The sequence below is a fragment of the Hoplias malabaricus genome, chromosome 1, assembly GCF_029633855.1.
Source record: "Hoplias malabaricus isolate fHopMal1 chromosome 1, fHopMal1.hap1, whole genome shotgun sequence".
Taxonomy (NCBI): Eukaryota; Metazoa; Chordata; class Actinopteri; order Characiformes; family Erythrinidae; genus Hoplias; species Hoplias malabaricus.
Genome location: NC_089800.1, coordinates 11,838,385 through 11,859,756, shown reverse-complemented (window position 1 = coordinate 11,859,756; position 21,372 = coordinate 11,838,385). Strand labels below are relative to the sequence as shown.

Sequence of the window (21,372 nt, the reverse complement as noted above, 5' to 3'; positions counted from 1 at the left end):
TGTTAACAGAAAACAGTGTGTGGCAGAAAAGTAGTTTGTTATGAATGTGTTTGTATTAGTGTATGTTAATATATTTTATAATTTTATATGTAACTCTGCTTTATGTTTTGCCAAAAAAAACTTTCCTTGTGATGAATTTGCAGGAATGCATGGTGCTAATTGCTTCAGAATGTGTTTCCTACTTTAGTAGCATATTAACGTGACACTGACACATGAGCCTAACTTGGAAATATGTATATTAAATGTTTTCGGTATGATATTCAGATGTATAAGTTATGTACTAATATTACAGACACAGTGCTGTAAACAGTGGGTGAGAAAAATACAAAGGAGAGAACCCTGCATTTCGAATCCTTTGGAGCTCACACATTGGCTTAACCTATGGTTTACGACTAGAGTTAGGTTTAGAGTTAGTGTTAAATTTGGGGTGTAAATATAAGGCTGATTTTCACCACAATGTAAATGTCAGAAATTCAAGTTCTTTTAGACAAATATAAACAAATTCATGCTAAGGAGGGGATTCTTCATTATTATCTAATAAACAAAAGGAATTAACTGTCACTAAATGGTCGCATTTTATTGATAAATATTTTCATACATTCCATGTGCTCTGTATATGTTTGTATGTACTGACATTCAGAATCCATAAATTACAATTTGTACAGTTACTGATGAGGGGTTTAATAAAGTTGATTTTTCTTCTTTTTAAAAATAAATGAATGAGACTAAATGATAACGTTCAGGAAGTGTTATTCTTTTCCAGATTGTCCCAGCAGTAGAAACAAGCACAGCTACTCCAGTTTAAGCCACAGTGGCTGTTGGAAATTGAGCCAATCACATCGACTGATTACTCTGTGTAGCCACTTAATTTGAAGATGAATGGATGTAGCATGTTCACTCTTCCTGCAGCTGGTTTTAAACCAGTGTGTGGTCTGGCATTACTCAAAAGCAGAAATATGAAGTCTCAACCTAAGGCCAAGCAACAATTTTGAGACTTTTGCTGGTAGCTCATTTTAGGAACTAGACCTGAATTTTAATTGAATATGCTTATCATAAAATTATTGCAGGACATTTGTTAAAAATTACATATCCATTAAAAAAAATTTCATAATACTGTAAGTCAATAAAGAATTTATTTAATACATGATCACATCTGTGTAGTACTAGCCAACTAACTAGATTTGGAACTAAATTGAGCTGCCTGCTGGAATTGCATTTGTAGAAGTTACCCTAGTGTTGTAGCCTCGTTTCATATATCAAAAGAAGCAAGTTGCATTGCTAGAATTGGCAGAATTATCTAAATATCTTTGATTATTGCAATTCACATGTTTTTGGATCTAACCTTCATACTTGATTTTTTCGACCTTCTACCCTATCCCAGACCACCAACATCATTCTCTATTCTCTCCATCTACACCTTCTCCAATAGTCTCTCTCTCCTCATCTTTCACCGCCAGGTCTGCCTAGGAGTTCACTTGACTCCATTCTTTCTTTCTTAGTGACAATCAGTAATGTGCTATCGATTGCGACTGGCATCCTCACATATCCATCCTCTGTCACCAGAGCAAAGGGTTAACCCACTGCTGTCAAAAGCCTATACAGCAAATTCAGACCCCTTTCAGCCACTTCTCTCACAACTCCAGCTCACCTCCAGCTCTGCGAAATTGACTCGACTTCATACAGAGTCCAGAGACCAGCTTTTGCAGGCTTGTAGCAATGGTCAGAAAAAAAAAAAAAAAAAAGATTATGGACAAGCAGGGATTATCAAGTAAGGCACCCCCCTCCCCCCAACTTCTTCTATTCCCCCAGCCTCGCCTGCAACCCATTTGCCAGCCCATGAAATAGGCTGATCGTGACGAATTGGATGGAAGAAAAAAGTTGATGGCTCAAGTTGCCCAGGTTTCTATGACACCCTCCAGCATTTTGGCCCAAAAGAGGCTGACTTGCAAAGAAAGGTGAGGTGCCTGCGGAGCTTTTTGAAACTGTCCAAGCCTGGCGTTCGCATTTCCACAGAGGTCGCAGATGCAAGGCTAGGGAAAAGTGAAATATACTGCAACAAGGTTTCCAAGCAGTAATAAACATATCTATAACTGTATTTATACACAGTATTTTAGTACATTAAATGATAGTAAATTTAATTAAAAAACAAATACCTCATTTTAGTCATGTATTTGGAAAGGTTTTACTATTTTAGAATATAATTTTTAACAAAATTTCAGAAACAATAGCTTAAAAATTGTTACACTTAAAAACATTTTAACATCCAAAATTATGGAAGGAATATGCACTGTTGTTTCCTCAAATATAGTTTGCATTTATTTAACAATAACCTTTTAGGTTCAAAGCGTTGCAGAAGGTGAGACTGAGCAGACTCCAAGCGTTAATCTGAATCATTGGCCAAACATTTTTTATTATATTTTCCAATAGGTGCACATTATTAACTGAATGTAAAAATAAATAAATAAATAAATAAATAATGGAGGGTCCACAAATGTGTGTCTACATGTTGTATTTCTGGGATAAAAAAAAATAAGAGGATTCTTAAAATCCCTCAGGTGCCTGTGACTCTCTCTCATTTCCCCAAGAAGCTGACATGCACAGAGGCGAGGCACCTGGGGAGGTTTTATAAACTGTCCAAGCCTGGCGTTAACAATTTGACAGAAGCCTCAGATACAAGGTTAAAAGAAATAATAACATATCCTACATCCTACACATATAGCAACACACACACACACACACACACACACACACACACACAGTATTTTCTAGGTATTATTTGGGTGGTGGATCATTCTCAACGCTGCGCTGAAGTTTTTGTCCACTCGTTGTCTGCTCTATTAGACATCCCTAACTTATTGGTCCGCCTTGTAGATACACAGTCAGCTACACTACAGTAAAGTCAGATACAGTTGCTCATCTTTTGCTGAAAAGTTTGTGTTTGTCGTCCTCCTTCATCAGTGTTCCCTGGACGGTGCCCAAAGCAGGGACACTTAGGCGTTTGAAAAACCTGTCTGATCCACTTGGAACAGTACTCTGGAGATCCTGACCATTAAAAAAACTGTAAGCAGACACTTTAAAGAGCGTAGAAAGAAGATGGCTTAGTTTAAAACAGTTTTACAAGAAGTTCCTAGGAATTTGCAACTTAGTCTAGACATCTTATCAACTGAAATGACATCACTGCCCCAGTAGATATATTTTTTTACTTGCTTCAAGACATAAAGCTTGATGGAAATAAATCAGTGCTTTGAAATGATCACAATAGGGTCACTTTATTTCAATAAAACTGTCAAGATACTGGTTGAATTGTGTCATATGAGAATATTACATACATTCTTTATATAGAGATGTTTACACAAGAGAACATGAAGTCAATAGATGTTTGTTCTATGCTGTCATGTCAATCTGAAAGATATTAATAGCTGTGTAACCTGGCATACACATTGCTACGGATATTAACTCAGTTTTAGAGGATATTCAGATGAAGTTGTCAAATGCATTTTGATGTAATCTGTCCAGTTTTACCTCTGTCTTTATGGTACGCTGTGTTTAGAATCTGGATGCTTATAAGTTTGTTTAATTGACTATGCCCAAGATGCAGATTTTGTCTTTGTGCAGGTAAATATATGAGTATAAAAAATATATGTTTACATACACCCTTATTAGTAAATCAGGCAGTTCAGTTACTTCAAGGTGCATTTGTTGCAGATACAAATGTTCATCTCTTCTCCTGCAACTTATATATAACGTATCATTTTTATAGAATAGCAGGCCATGATGCTCTGAAGCAGTTGCATATGAGCAACAAACTCTGTCCATTTATAAAGCACAAGTACAATGCTGTAGAGCAGTGTAACTGTGTCTTCTGCACTTGTTCACTCTCTTGTAAATGCATCATTTTGAAGATACCAGGTTTGATTGTTCTGACTTTGGACAATATGCAACTGAAAAACTTCCACATAGTGTACAAGCCCTAGTGCACAAAGGACATACCATATGTGTTTATACTATAGGTGTCAATTGATAAAAATAATCATGTTAATCACAACAATATTCCGTGAGTAACCCTGTGACACACACTCATGCTTTCACACCTACGGACACTTTTGATTCGCCAGTCCACCTATCCAACGTGTGGTTTTGGACAGTGGGAGGACACTGGAGCACCTGGAGGAAACCTACGTGGACAAGGTGAGAACACACCAAACTCTTCACACACAGTCACCCTGAGCAGGACTTGAACCCACAACCTCCAGGTCCCTGAAGCTCTGTGACTGCGCCACTGCGCCACCGTGCTGTCCATCATTGAATTAGAATCTCTTAATTTGCTGAGTAAATGTTTCAGGGAGAGCTTTAGCCTTGAACACGATGAAGCTCAGGCGAAGAAGATTTAACAGAGTATATGAAGGTTACTGCAGCACAGCTCACTGCTCAAACAATAAAAAACCCTCCATATTCCAGCTTCAACAAACTTATAAGGGATAACTGTATGCAATAAGCGAGGCAGGAGAAAACACAAGCAACACTTTGTGTTTACAAAGCTGGATAAAACCACGTTGCAGTTTGGTGACAGTGGCGAGTCTATTCTATCAGTAATCAAACAAACAAAAATAATCAAACAAACAAAAAACACACAGTGTTCTTACTGCGAGAGAATCGTGGCGGGTTGTCGTTGACGTCTGTCAGAGTGACTGTTACAGTGGTGGTGCCGGACAGACCGCCAAGCTGCCCCATCATATCCTTGGCTTGGATGACCAGCACGTACTGGTCCCGACTCTCACGGTCCATATTGGGCAGAGCTGTACGAACAATTCCTGCGAAGAAACAGACATATATGTAAATTGAAAGAAAATCTGATTAGACCAAATTTGTATAGACACCCACTTACCCAAAAATTCCTTGAAATGAACGGCATTGAGAAGTAGCTTGACTTTTGTGTCTATTGGTAAAACATGAACTTCTGTTTTATTATTTTCCAGATGGCTCTAGACTAGGTTTGGAACATTGCTGTGAGGATTTGATTGCATTCGTACCAACATTCATTAGTGAGCTCAATATCTTCTATTGGATGTTTATAACCCCTCTAGCCCATGCTTTTCATTGGGCTTGATGACCATAGGCTCATGTGTGGTTGCTCCAGAGCATCTGGCAATACATTTCTATGGAGGTTATACAAGCAGTATGCACAGTTGAACGCATGTGTTAGCTGTGGCCTTAAAGGCACCAAATTGACTGCAATATAAGGGGTGTCTAGAAACTATACAGCACTAGTCAAAGGTTTGGGCACACCTTCCCATTCAGTGGTATTTCTTTATTTTTAATATTTTCTACATTGCAGGTTAGTATTGAAGACTATGAAGGAATGTCTAGTAGGAAATATCCAGTAATCATCATCATCATCATAATCTTTTCTGCTTAATCCATTTCAGGGTCGTGAAGGGAATAGAGCACGTCCTGGTGGGAACCTGCAGGTGTTCCCAACAGCCCACCGTGAACCTGAAAATGGATTAAGCAGTAATGATGATGATTATGATGATGATGTTATGTAGATCATTCTATATGTGTTCTGTCATAGTTTGGATGTCTGCAGCATTCAGTAATATATGTTAAATTGACCAGGGCGTAAAGATTAAGGAAAATGACAACTTATTACACTTCCCATTTTAAAAGCTTGGTGTCAGAATTACAGTGCACAGAACACAGTTCAACCAGTCATGTCCAATAACACTGAAACATTGAATTAATGTTTTGATTATTAAAAATATTTAATTGCCAATAGATTGCAAAGATTTGTAGTAGTTATGACATCTGAAGATAAAAAAAAAGGTCTCCAGTCCAACCTGTGCTGTTGATCTATTACATCAAACTTACTAGATTCTGAATGTAACTTCTACTTTTGTATGTCACATTAACACTATTTGGGCCAAATAAATGTGCAGCCAAATGGAGTTTAATGCCACATAAAGACCTTAGTCATTTGACTTTGCCTTTCATCCTTGCACCACTTTGTAAAGGTAGAGCCCTCTGTCATCTAGACCCTTTAGTTGTCTTTTTTTTTTTTTTTTTTTTGGATTCTGGTGTTGTAATTTTCACTGCAAACAGACTCCTGCTGAGACGTTCCCAAGACAAGCCTCACATCACTGTGGAAAGACAGATCCTAATAAATCTCCAGACTGATGGAAGCATTTAGTTTTACCATGAAAAAGCTGCATTGATTAAAAGCTGGAGATGGTACTGAACAAGACGACCTCCAATATGTCGGCATGTCGGATTCTAAAAGGATGCCAAAACAAATTTGGAGCTAAAGGCAACTTAAGAGAGAGAGTGCGGACCATCGCCTGAACAATTGGCTTAATTATGTGGGCTTCACACAGCTGGGGAGTAAAACACCAGTGTATACTCACACTTTCAGTACTGTACTGCCCAAGAACCATTCACTGAATGAAAACTGCTTATCCAGTCTTTGTTACTTGAGGGGATGCAGGGTGACACACACTCACACATTCACTCACACTCAACTATGGAAACGTTTGAATCGCCAATCCATCTACCAACTTGTTTTTGCACCATAGGAGGAAACCCATGTGGACACGGGGAGAACACGCCAAACTCCTGTAGCACAGTAGCACACCATTGTTGAGCAGTCCCTAAATATGAGTGAGTGAATGAGTGAAGATGAGTGCATAAGTGAGTGACAGTGAGTATTTGATTGAGTATAAATGAATGAGTGAAAGTATATGTGTGTGTGAATGAGTGGGTAATTATGCATGTATGTGAGTATGCATACGTATGTTAGAGTGAGTGAATGAGTATGTATGTATGTATGTGAGTGAGCACATGGATATAAATGAGTGAGGATTAGCATGCATATGCGAGTGAGTGTGTGCTAGTTAGTGAGAGTGCATTTGTGTGAATGAATGGGTACTTGAGAGAGTTAGCTAGTGAGTGAGTGAGTCAGTATGTATGTTAGTGAATGAGTATTTGAGTGAGGGCATACGTGTGTAATTGGGTGATAGTGAGAATGTATGACTATGTGAGTGAATGAGTATGTATGAGTGAATATGAATGCATGTAACTGACTTAGTATGTATGTTAGTGTATGAGTGAGAGAGTGAGTGAGTTAAAGGCCAGTTCTGTTAGGTTCTTTTCATCTAAAAACAAAATAATTCTACTTCAGAAGTTCTGAAGTGGAACAAACTCCCCAAGGACTAACTCGTTACTAAAAAAAACATTACTAATGAAATTGAAATCCACATCACCACTTCACTGCAGATGGAAATCATAATTATCCAACCAAAATGACTAAGGGTGGGGGGTGCTTTTAATGCAGAACAAGGTTTATAATCCTCCTCAGGCAATTATTATTGGATTCAAAGTTAATGACTTCAAGTATTTATATGTAATCTATTTATGTGGAAAAAGGCGAGATTAGCTAAAGTGTAGGGAGGGATAAAAGGGATGAGGCGACATGAAAGATGTGTTTCGGGTTTCCACATGAAATAAAGTCCCACAGTTTTGTTATGTATTGCTAATGGGATGTCTTAAAAAAAAAAAAAAAGCAGTGTATGCAAGCAGACAACAACCCCCCCCTTACTTCTGTATGTACTTCTCTAGACCTTGTCTCGACTCCAGCCAGAGACATCATTCACAGAAGCCAACCCAGCTAACCTTTATTTAAACTACAGGTCATTACTTACAAATGCTTTTTTTCAGCAGGTCACTTTGACATCGCCTCTGGCCTGAGCCCTATTGACAGCAGGAGAAAAGATTCATACTGTAAAGGCAGCTCTATTAATCAGCAAGGCTGCAAAACCATTATGTCCACTTCCACATAAACCTACACTGAGCCCTTCTGATTAAACCAGGGCTCATAAACAACACCCATGCTCGAATTAATGCTGTAGCATTAAGAGAGACCACAGGAAAATGGTAAACAAATGGCATCCAAATGTAATCCGGCCTGGAAAGGTCAACGAATTGATCTGACATGGTGCCATATTTGCATCTTGGTATTTAATTTAATGAAAAAAAAAACCTGTGATATTTCAACAAAAAGAAATAATTAAGTACTGATGGGAGCATTTTTGCTATCTTTAATGGCTCAGGTGGTGTAAATTTGAGTTTTAAGCAGAGTCAAACCATATTCAGATACAGCAATAATTCATGTTCTATATATATATATATATATATATATATATATGTATGTGTGTGTGTGTGTGTGTATGTGTGAACAACAAGCAATACTTACATTTTATATTCATTAAAAGATTATAGCAGTGCTGTAAGCCTGAATAAATTAGCATAACTAAAAATATTAAGGCAATCTGTTGCCATAAAATTTTGAAATTCATAAACGCAAATGTCAGAAGTATGCATACACATTTAATTTAAGTGTCTACAACTTCTTTTAATGCTTAATACAACTAAAAACACATTTATGGTACTCAATACTATTAAGTACTATTAACTAATTTAACCATAAATTGATTAATTGTCTGTAACCAAGGTGCCAGTCCATCACAGGGCACCACACACTCACACCTATGGACACGCCTGCACAGCCAGTCCATCTACCACTGTGTGTTTTTACACTGTGGGGGAACACACCAAACTCCTCAGGGCAGTGACCCAATGCGGGTCTCGAACCCACGACCCCAGGACTCTGGAGCCATGTGACAGTGATTCTACCTGTTGAGCCTCTGCCTCTCATACTGAAATAAACACACAAACCTGTCCACATTCACTAAAAGCAGTGTATCCCAGACCATCTGCCATCTCAGCTGAAAATTACTGCACTAGCCCCGTGTCTGTGACTTCTGTGATGTTATAAAATGTAATAAAAACAAGGATCTGTAGTTTATTAATCCTGTTGCAGTTTTGTGTAACAGGCAAAACAAGGTAAACATTTTCACTAACGTTTTTTGATTATATTTTGAAATTAAAATATATATAAAAAAAAAAGACTGGCAACACACTTCAAAAACTTTAGGACAGAGGCAAAATAAGACTGTAATTTAAGCTCTTTTCAAGCACTCCACAGTAAGCAGTAGAATATAACAGATGCATTCAGTAAAGGCCATGGGTTATGGCTCATTACTCTGTGGTAAACTTCATGAGAGTATTGACAAACTTTTCTCAACCCAAGATCAGAATATATTTATTTTTTATTTCACCACTGAGGGTCTATTGTATTATGAAAATATTCAGGAAGTCCATATAGGGCAAGGTTGGAAAAAACTGTTAAATATTTATGACCTTCAAGCCCTCTAATGCCACTACATGAGTAACTGACATGCTGCTGTGATAAATATAGTCACATGAGCTCAAGAGGACTTTGGACACTCATTGTCACAAAACATTGTCTGCTTCTGCATCAAGAAATGAAACACGACACTCATGCAATGCAGGCAACGAGAAAGCCATTATATCAAATATATGCCGAAATGTCACAAAGATCTCTAGGCCCAAACTTGTATCAAATGTCTGAAAGACACTGGAAAAATAATCTGTTAGAGGATTTTCAGTTTGTTTTTAGAAAAAATGGATGACAGGTTGCAAAAGACAAGGGACTAGCCACCTGGGTTATTTTCACCTCTGTTGTGTGAAAGTTCCACTGACACAGAGAGGTGTATTACATTATTTTAGAAAGTATTATAAGCTGCCATCAAGGTAATGCGTTATCCTGGGAAGTTCATGGTTATTTCAGCAGGACAATTCAAAACATATTTCTGTATGTGCTACCACAATATGGTTTATAGACCTGCTTCTTTGGCCTTTTCTGTCTCCTATTGGAGATGTATGGGATTTTTTAATTATTTTGTCTATACTTTAAGGGAATTACTGCAATTTAAAGGAAATGGAGTTTGCATGCTGTGTCAATGTCGCACATTGTTAAAAAAAAAAGACTCGCACACTTTTTTCTGAATGTTTTTATGCACATCTACATGGAAGAAAACAACGTCCGGAGCAGACAGGAATCATTCTGCCATTTTCTGGATTTGTTTATTAACCCATTAATGGCCATATGTGACATTTTTCATTTCCTCTTCTCCATATGTTCTCTGAACTTGTCTGAGCGTAAACACATATCAGGACATTTTTCAATTCCGTCAAACCATATGGCTAAAAAGGCCATATGTTTTCATGACTACATAGGAAACATATTAATTTCCCTCTGAAGGGTCACATGGCATGATGAAAATTAAGGTTAAATATTCACACTAGATTTTGGATGATTGTTTTGAGTATTTGTTTATAAAGAGTTGCAAAGTTTTCCTCAAAATATAAGGGTGATCAATTTGACAGGGTGAGATTCATAAAATATCACCTTTGAGACTTAGGTTGCCGAACAGGTGTTTTTTTTTTTTTCAAACTGCCAACAACTCAATAGCACAGGAAAGCTCAACACACTTAGAAGAGAATACTAAATTCTCAGTTCAGCCACATCACCTAACAGACACTTGTGTTGGTTAAGATTACACTGATTGATGGTACAAGATAAAGGACCCCATGGGGTTTTCTACTGAATGGTACCAACATAACTAGCAGACTATTGTCCCTGGTACCTGGAACCATGTACTTTTTTTAGTACCTGCTCACATGTGGTTACAAGCAAGTCAAATAAGGACTAAACTGTGATGTGTGAACCTTGCAGAGAACTGATTGTTCAGAGGGCATGTCAGTCATGATGACATGCAGACATCCAGCACAAACAAGCCTTGTGTAAATTCTCAAAGCTACATTAGAGATCACATTTGTTTTTATTTGACTCACAATTCCAGACTGCAAAATTACACCATGGTCTTTTAAAGAAGTTCAAACGTTCTTTGATTAGTGGCCAACAAATGTCCCCAGTGAGAGCTGGAGAGTGCAACAAGGATAGAAACAACTCTTCTGATATGTCTGAATTGATGTGTGGTTAAGCCATGTTCTGTCCCAAATAACAAAAATAGCAAGCAAATATTTGATGAGAAAATAGCGTAACATTGCTCCCACTGTTGTTTTGGATTGCAAAGCCCATTGTTTCTTGACATCACTGGCTACATTTTGAAGGGGTGCCATTGTAGAGGAAAACAAACCATCAGGTACCAGGTACTAAAATAAACAAATAGAGCTAAATAAGCAGATTAGAGCTAAGTTAAGTAGATTAGGTTCTATTAAGTGAAACACTGCCAAAAGAGAGAGAGAGGCTGGCCATAGGTGACAGTTGCATCAGAAGGGAAAATAATCATAATTTTCCAAGGGTGGAGCCAATACTTACAAACACAATACAGTTTCACCAATCCAGGGCTCAAAAACTCATTATTAAACTCCAGGAACATTTTGCACACCTTTAGAGCCACTCTTATCAAATCAAGTACTTTTCACATTTCACAATGGCCCTATATGTTTGAGCCCTTAGAATAAGCAAATCCAAACAGGACAGCTCATTGTTAGACCTTGGGGCAAGGCGCATACGCAGATGTCTCTAATGGCCACATTAATAAAAGCCAGAGGCTTCTGGAAAATTTTAATCAAGTTGGAAGGGAACATTGTCACGAGTCAGAAAGCAGCAGTAAGTAAAGTGGTTGATGTTATTTAGCAAATATAAGCTTTGCAGGCTTATGTCGTAAACCCGGAAAACCTATTTAGATTAGCCACACATATGATGGCTGCTGAGACACAAAGATGTTTTAATGATGTTATGAATCCTGATTCCATCAGGACCAGTGGCACTGTGACACTCCGCTGTTTTATTTTTTTTTACTTCCTCCACTCTGGGTATGTTTTCAAATTCTGTCCATGTGTCCAGTGCTAATGTTCGTATTTCTCCAAGCCCAGCAGCTTTCTGCTAAACCCTACAGCTGTTCATCTATTCCAATTCACTCTCCCATGACATTATCACCTTATCATACTGCTGTCCCTTCCCTTGACTTCCCTCCCTACCACTTTCTGTTCAAATATTCCTTCATTTTTTGTCTCTTTCTGAATCAGATACTTGGATACATGATTGGAGTGATATCTAGTGTTGATGTAGAGTTAGAGTTTTGTATTGGTTTGGTTGTAGGCTCGGGATTGCAGTTTGTTGTGGCATGTGCATTTCACTTACACTAGCAATGACATGTTACTGTGTGTATTTTGTACTTTAACCATGATACTGGACTGACAAGTAAGCTATATTCTGATTAACATGACCTTTGTTTTAAAAGGAAATACTCTTTCTAGACATCAACTGTTATTCTTTTTAAAAATGTTTTACATCTTTATTTATCACAGAAGGACATTTTGGAATGAAAGGAGTCCTATGTAATATATATTGAAATGTTCTTAAAAAAAGAAAGATATGAGCAAAAGTCCTGGAAACAAAGAAAGAAAGAAAGAAAGAAAGAAAGAAAATAAAGAAAATATATTGATAGAAATTAATAAAGCTAAAAGATGTTGAAAGTCAAACAGAAAAAAGAAAGAAAGAAAGAAATTTGGACAGAAGGAAAGAAAGAGAAAAGAAAAATATTGACAGAGAAAGAAAGAACAATTTACAGAATGAAATATTGACAGCAGTAAATACATGTTGACAGAAAGGAATGAAATGTAAGAAAGAAAAATTCAAGAAAACAAAGAAATAAAAAAAGAAAAATTAAAGAAAGTAGTCAGAAAGAAAAAAAATGATAGTAAAAAGAACGAGTCCAATGTGATATCAAGACAAGCTTCGAGAAATAGAAAAATTACAGAATGTACTGGATTTGTTAGAGATGGTCAGTGAGATGGTCCTGTCTGTCTTCTGTGTCTATATTGGAGAGGCTAGAGAAGGAAAGCTGATTTCAGTGTGGAGCTGGCTGCAAAAGCTGCTGCCCATGGCCTGTGGTCAGACTACTGATTGCAGTCCTGATAGACCAGACGCTTCCATGAACTGAAAGGCCATCAAACCAAATTGGGTCTGAGCAAAAAACCCAGCCTGGAGAAAATCTGGAGGATGGTATATCTCTGCTTAGTGGTGGAGTTTAAGAGATGAGGTGAAACACACTAAATCTGGAACCTAGTGTTGGGAGGCCAAAGACACGCCATGCCAGAGCTGAGGGCAAAACATGGGTTTTGGCAAAACTCTTAGCAGGATACTGAAGGACTAGGGTCTGAAACACTGCACAGTGGAAGTCAACATGTAAGGACAGAATTGCACATGTCATACACAAGGTTCTGTTCAGGTCTGAAGGGTGTTCAAGTTGTGCTGAAAGTATAACAAAATATCAACCGCTGTATTCTTCTCTATGTGCTAACACATGGTCAGCCATTTTGGAATCTCCTATGAATGAAAACAAGTCTATGATGAGAGACCACTTGGTGAAGAGAATTATGTTGGTGTTGACCAGTTGCTTTCTTGTTCAGGTAGAACCTTGGTCTACCAACAAACCACAGATGCCAGTTAATTTGCAAGCAAACATCAACCTACAAATCGATGTTCAACTTGGTCAAGCTTGTTAAGTTCGTCAAGCAGCTTGACAAAGCTGGTCATTCAGGTTGAGAAGCTTGGTCAAACAGCCTGTCTTGGTCAAATTCCAGCTTGGTCAAATTCATAATGTTGGTCAAGCAGTTTGGTTAAGCTGTTTAACCTGGTCAAGCAGCTTGATCAACTTTACCATTCAGGTTAAGTAGCTTGGTCAAAAGGTTAGTCCTTGTCAAAGAGCTTGGTCAAACTGACCATGTTGGTGAAGCAAATTTGTCAAGCTAAACTAGTCAAGTAACTTGATCAGACTGGTTATTCAGGTTAAGTAGCATGATCAAAAAGCTTGTTCTGATCAAGCAGCTTGGATAAACTGATCATGATGAATCTTGCAGATCTGAAGGCATTATGAGTATCATAATGTGAATCTTTCTTGATTCTGCTGCTTGGAAACACTGCATAAAGAGTTAAGTGCTTTCATGAATACTCTGCTTCATGTTTCTTTATAATAGCACTTGAAGAAGACTAGAAGGGGACCAGTAGTATGTAGCTATTGTGTATGAGCCTCAAACACAGATCAAAAATCCAGAAGCCAGTCCTTTAATGCAGATTGAACTGGATAAACAGTTACAGATGATGAATGAATGAATGAATGACTGATGAATGAACTGACACTCACTCACATAAATACTCAGTCACTCAAGTGGGAATAAAACCACATTGTGTGTTATAAATCTCCCAAACTAACTCACACTCTTTGTCTGTGTAAAAGCTTGGAATACTTGATGAAACATGTGAAACAGAGCCATAAAGGCTCTGAAAACAGGGGACAAGTGTTAAACCCCAGCATCGTTTGCTCACAGCACACACACTCCTTGGCAGACTTTGGCATTCTGTACCCATCTTACTGTGGGCAAAATGCCAGCAGCTCCAGCTGACAGCGTTTGTCTGCTGTGACTTTCTGTCCAAAGAGACTAGTGAGGGGCCTGGGGATATGTAGGAAGGCAATACTCCCAGCCACAAGACCCCCATCCCTGACATTGGTGTGGGTAACTGAGGAAACACACAGGCGTTTGTGTGTGGCTGGACTTTATCGGGGTCAATTCAGCCCAGAGCACTGGGTCATGAGGAAAGCCGCAGGCAGCTGAATGAAGCCCGACTGAGCCTTAAGGCTGGACACAGACAAGAGGAATCACCAGCCTGGAGAAACAGCATCAAACACACAAGCACACACACACACACAGCCACAAATTCTGGACTTTGATATTAATGCTCTTCCTTCTCCTTAATATAATGAAAATCAGTAGAAAATACTGCTAGATCCAGTATGAATCTATATTGAATAATGTGGATCAGTATAATATTAGGATTGACATAGGACAATCTGAACTGATTGGGATAGTCCAGTGCTAATTTTGTTAATGGGAATGATAAGATAAATATTGATGATGATTACCTATTTTTCACTATGAAAACGAGACAAAAGCAAAATAAAAATATTAATTTGAAGATGAGCATAATAACAAAATGTTTAGCACTTTTCATCAAAATATAAATACAAAGTGAACATGTGAAAACTATTAAATGAGCTGCTATATCTGATCTGAAAACAGAAAATTCACAGGAGAAAAACACAACAAAGCAGAAGATGCTCAGACTGTTTGCTGTTGTTAGGGCAATGAGTGTGGCTCTCTCTCTGAAAACTCGTGGATTCGATTCAGTCTCAGTTTGCAAGTGCCTTCTGCAGCGTACTTTGAAATTTAAATATTAATGTTAAATAATAGCAAAATGTATTTTTAAGAAAAAAGAAAAGAAATAAATATTTACATAAATTTGGATGTAAACAAATTGTTAAATGTAACAACTTTTAAGCTATTATTTATGAAAGTTAATAGTAAATATTACTTCAAAAATGGTAAAGGTTTAAACCTAAATGAGTAAAATTAGGCTATTTTTAATGGCTGAAAACTAGACTAAAATAATTTTAGAAAACTAGACAAAAAACTAAATTGAGATTAAATACTAATACACATTTTTTGTCAAAAGACTAATACTTAACCACACACTCTCACACACCCACTCTCTCAAAACTGTGGGAATGCCTAGTCAGCTCAATCAACCAGTATATGTGTTGTTTTTTGTTTTGTTTTTTATTGTGGGAGCAATGTGGAGCACAAAGTGGACACAGAGAGACACCAAACTCCTCAGTGGCAATGAATGAAGGTAAGGATTGACCTCAGGACGCTAAGACCCTGAAGCTGTGTAGCAGTGACACTATCTGTATGTCACAGGTATATCTCCAGTATGGACCAGTGTAGGCCAGTATGGAATAATATAAACGGATATCGACATAGATGTGGACCAAGTATGGACCAACACAAACAAAACAAATCCTTTAATCAGTATGAAGCATCACTGAAAACACCCAAATACACAGTGAGGGAAGGCTTAAGATTGAAGTGATGCTCCAGAACATCCGATGTTCCACAGCAGTTCAACACTTCAATAGGGTGCACCCACTTCCCATGTAGCGGTCTTATCATATCATTTCATATTCCATGTCACCCACTCTCTCGGTCCCACTCAACAAAGATAAAACAGGCTACGCTCCGACAATCCTCTCACACACACATGGCCCTGAACACAACGCACCATCTCACCCAACGTAATAGAGGAAGGGGAAAAGCATCTTTACCGTGGAGACACATCTTAAAAAGAGTGTGACTACTTTATCAGGTCGGCAAACATGAAAATCCAGTCTTCATGCCTCCTAAAGGCCAGCTCCATAGCTTAATAAAAGAGGGATTATGGGTATTGAAGTCTTCTTAAAGCCAGAGCTTTTTGGTCTCGTAGCAGCTCAGACACGAGAGTGCTGCTCTCTGGCTTCCCCTCAATGGAGCCGCGCACATTCAATTAAACCCAGCTTCCTCAATGAGAACCAAAAAAGGGCTGAGGCAGATAAAGGGCACGGTGCAATAATATCAGCCAGACTTTTATGGTTGTTTATTTCACATTACCTCGAGAGGAACATGTCATGAGTCTGCAACAAACGTGTCTGTAGAACATCTTTAGACAGAAGAATTTATAAGGTGGGACACACAGGAATTGCAAAGGGTTGGAGATGGGGGAGGGGGTGTTTTTTTTTTTTCATACTCTGATGCTTTATTTTCCACACTTTAAAGTAAAGTAAACATTGGTTATTTTTAACAGTAAACGTTTCCTTTACTTTTTTTTGCCTCTTTTATTAATATATCTTTCCTTATTTTTAACATACGTCAAAGTACCGAATAGAATAAGTACTGTACGGACCCACTTATGATCAAGTTTACATTTCATTACGTTAGCCAGTTTATAATTCTCAATCAAAGTTTTGGACATATAGGACCGGATTTGTTAGACGCTGGGGTAGTTCACGTATTGACAAGGTTCTTATTTTAGTTGCGGGGGGTTTCCTGATTTCTCTAAAAACAGGCAAGTGGGGCCTATAGATTACTATGTTTGAATACCTCTACTCTGAGAAATGGTATCTGCAGGATTTCAGATCACTCACGTTCTAGGGAGTGCAATTCTTGGCATCACATTACCAGTGTAGCTAACTATATAGGGAGCATTTTTCACTTTGATGCTCCCCTGGCAATGCATTTTGTCAGGCAGGTGCAGGTTAATTAAAAATAGCATAAACAATAACCAATGCAGATGAGCTCAAAACCCAGATAAACAATTCAAGGAGACCACCTTAAGAGGTGGAAAGTTAGAATTAAACATAGAAACAATTTATTTCATAAATAAACAGGCCAGAGTTGGAATGCACATGGAATGCAGACATAGGCTCAAAACAAGGACAACAAGAAATGCATGGCTGACAATACTATGCAAAACACAATATCTGTTTTTTTTTCCAAAACAAGAACATAAAGAATTGACTTGTATTCTACAGAAGAATGGGTCTGGGAATTAAGTCCTTGGGAAATCAGCTGACAATAGTGAATTCATGACTCTGCGGTGAATGATGGGACTTTCGGGTCATTCTCGTTGACGAGTCATGATCTGTGTTAAGGATCAAGAACGGCATCTGATACTTTAACTAGTCTCAGATTTTGTGCTCTTTAATACTGGTATGTAACTTGGGCTGAGGAATGTGACATCAAGTGCGCCACAAGAACTAAAGAATACACAGAATGTATATTGAGATACAACTGATGTGGGGTCTAGTGTTTAAACACTTTACTAACGTGCTGTGAAATTAGAAGCAGAGTAAACTGGTATCAGATATATATTTTTTAATAGGTGGACCTTTAGTGATTGTCTCTAAAGAGGGCTCTTCTGTTTATTCTCTACGGAATGTGTTATAACCTTAGACAGACCATTTCCATAGATCTTTCACCCTGTATTTCCTAAGACATCTCATTTTTGTCACATATGAACTGTCATTATATTTTAGCCTGAATAATTTTATCTTATCATGTTTTCGCATTCTCAGGAAATGCTTGGTAAACTGTTTGCTTATTTATATTTCTGTTCTTTTTAAAAGCCCCACCTTCATCTGACTTCAGCCAGGAAACACAGAATAGGGGATTAAACACAGATCTGATGTATGCAAATGTTCCAAGTTTTACAGAATATGAAGGGAAATATTGATACATTCAAATTTACATATACATTTATAGATAATTAATCTGTGATGTTCATGAATTGAGTCAATACACTTAAAAAATGTCAGAGAATGTTTCCACAACATTTCCTAAAATGGTCTAGTGTTTATACAACGTCCTGGATCAGTAAATGGACAAAAAAAATTATTGTCTCAGTTCAAAATGGTTGGATGAGCCACGGCTGAGAAATGGCATCTGGAGGTGTTTGGACAGTGAAGAGACCTCAGAACTTTAAAAAGGATGATGATTTTTTGGGATTTTTGATGTTGGTCTTTGCTCCATATGTGGGTCTGGTTAAATCAAACTCTGGTTCGTTTTCACCCTTGGTGCTGTTAGCTTGGGCTGGTGTGAAAGAAGTAATCTCACTCGGATGCGGACCAAAACAAGTGCACGAGACCCTTGAGAGGAGGTGGTTTTGGTTCGCTCCCAAACGAACCCTGGTGTGGTTAATTTCTGGTGAGAACGTGATCCAACCCAACAATAAGGTGTATGCCGCAGGTCTGTGATAAATGGCATTCTTAGCCAGGGTGTGCTTCGCATATTTGACGCAGTTGGCAGGAAAACAGAGAACTGGTTAAAGTTTAGCTGCAAATCAGAGTAATGGATCAGAAACGCACTAGTACAGAACACAGGACCTTCTTCCTGTGTTTAAATTCTTGCTCAGTCAGGTCTGACCAATCAGCGGTGAGAACATTCTGAAGTGGTTTGTGGTGACGCATTTTGATGCACTTGGATTTTTCAGGGGAAAACACTCGAAGATTATGAGCTTCTTAACTGATTCAGACCAGAACAAATTAACTATGGGTGTGTAAACGCCCTTAATTTTGCTGTTTCAGATATATGGCTTAAGGTTGGACTGACCACTAACTTTCTATAAAAGAACATGCTACACAACTAAACAATTCCTATTACAAATGAGTTTTTGTGGTAATTTAAACGGTAAATAAAAACAAACAGACAAGTTAAACTTCAACCAATAACAAGGCCCACTCAGCTTCTTACTCACATAAACCGTTCCACATTAAAGTATGCAGAACTACTGTGAAAATAGTAGTTCTCCAGAACTGTCTACAGTGTGCTGGTCATACATTATTCTAATCCAAATATGCATTCCTAATTCCTAAAGCATTACAATATCCTACAATACACTTTTCCATGAGTCTAAAATATAGCATGCTTAATGGAGAAATGTATACAGTGTGTCCATTTCCAGTGAATATTTTTCATATGGCTTGGAGCAGGATGAGTGGACCTTCCTGGACTTAAGCCCATTTTCCTTAGAGAACCTCAGGGATGCAATTTAGGATTAAGGATTTTAGTAAAGAGACTCACTGAACTGTGTGAGACGCACCAATTTTGTCCTTCAGGTCACGACCGTTGCGCCTAGAGAGCCACTTCTCATTCAGTTAATCATTCATTCCACACTTCAATACTGCTAAATAGTTTTTATCCATTTGCATCTCTTATGCATTCTCTCTTAAATACAGCCTTTGGCCTTATTCTATAAATCCCATTAAGTTTGTATTTATTTATTTATTTTTTTCCATCCACAAAATTTGACAGAACTAATTGAATTTTAACGTTAGTTTAAAGGACAAATCTGATTCAGTTAATTACTCATTCAGTTAAAAAGCTTGGTTTTAGATACATCATCGGTCCAAAAGTTTCTAAACGACCTGACTCATCTACTTTTAAGGGGCTCTGTAAGCGCTTATCCAGTTCAGGGTCATGGTGGGTCCAGAGCCTACCCGAAATCACTGGGTGCAGGGCGGAAACACACCCTGGAGGGAGCTTCAGTCCATCACAGGACATCACAGACTCACTGCTACTTTCCCACAATCCACCTACCGATGTGTTTCTAGACTACATGCAGAAACTGGAGCACCTAGAGGAAACCCACGCAGGCACTGGGAGAACACACCAAACTTCTCACAGACAGAACACACAACCCAAGGACTGGGGAACTGTGTGACAGTGACACTGCAGCGCAACCACTGAAATTACTGAGCTGCATGAGCTAATCTTTTCTGTGGTGTATTGTTGTAGGAAAAACCTTTATTATGTATTTTTTTTACCCATGTTCCAACACACCTACATTAAGAACAGTGGTGCCTGGTAGAAAATATATTCTACGTGGGTCTGTGTGTGCCACCCTGTCAGTTTCAACAAACACCCCAATACAATTTAACACATACTGCAGGACATCAAAGCTTGGTGAAAATCAGTCACTTTTAATTGTTATCAAACGGATCATAAATTGCAGCTCTAATGTGCTCAAATATTACATTACTCTTCAGAAACATACAGATATATTAACAAAAACACTAAAAAGACAATGTTAGGAATTTCTAGAGTGTTATATATTGCTAGATCTCACAGTATCTACACACAAATGTTTATGTATATGTTTCTGGATCTAACTCTTTGACCTTTACTTTCTTCCCCATAGTTTTTGGAGATTTTGGAGAAGAGAGAGATCTTATTTAATCTGGAGGCTGCTGGAATCCTGCACCTTGAATAACATCAGGTTTTACTCTCCCACCAACTGACATTCCTTGGGGTGACTGACAATTTCTTGGGAATTGTCTCATTTGCTGAATTAATGTCGCTATATGCTTATTTACTCTCAGCAACGCTTCTGCACTGACCCAGCCCAGAGCAGGCACCTGAAATTCCACCCACTGCAGCAGAGTAGCCAATGGAAACATTGCCTTTTAGCAACATAGATGAAAAGGAAGCTCTCTTTTCTCAACATATTTGATATATTACACATTATTTTACATTAATAAATCAAACAAGTAGTTAATGATTATAGAAAAACAAATATTTAATGAAGTAAAACTTATTTACACCAGACAGGGTGTTAATAGGGCCATCTATTGATCAGAAACCCTGTTTATTCATCACTGATAGCCTCTACAGTGAAATGATTCATGTTCTTGCTTTGTTCCTATGTATTAGAAGTTGTGTTGAAGCAAAAGTCTGACCCTTCTGGGATTCCTCAAAATCCAGACTCGGGACCACTGCTGTAAATATGCTGTCTATTCCAAGAATTCCTTCCCACTTATGCTTGTAAAGGAATCAAATCATCTTAAATTCCTGCAGAAAAGAGATGTGACTGGATTAAATCAACTGTTTAACACAGAAATTCAGCCCTTCAATTCCTTTCTGCACTGGGGTCTGGAGTCAATATTTCCTACAAAAACACCAGTTAAGCTGCTGCTAGGTTTGAGAGCTCTATTCATAAGGGCACACGCAGACACACACTCACTCACCCAGCCACCCACACACAGAGCAAATGCTTAATAT

At 38.1% G+C, this 21,372-nt stretch overlaps 1 protein-coding gene across 1 annotated transcript in view; it reads right to left on the bottom strand.

Annotated features, from left to right (window-relative positions):
• The window catches only part of LOC136701676 (cadherin-7-like), a 144,778-nt gene that overhangs the window by 58,424 nt on the left and 64,982 nt on the right, over positions 1–21,372 (bottom strand). The window contains exon 4 of the mRNA XM_066676312.1: positions 4,644–4,811. Coding sequence (XP_066532409.1) covers positions 4,644–4,811 — 168 coding nt within the window. The remainder of the gene's footprint in view (positions 1–4,643; positions 4,812–21,372) is intronic.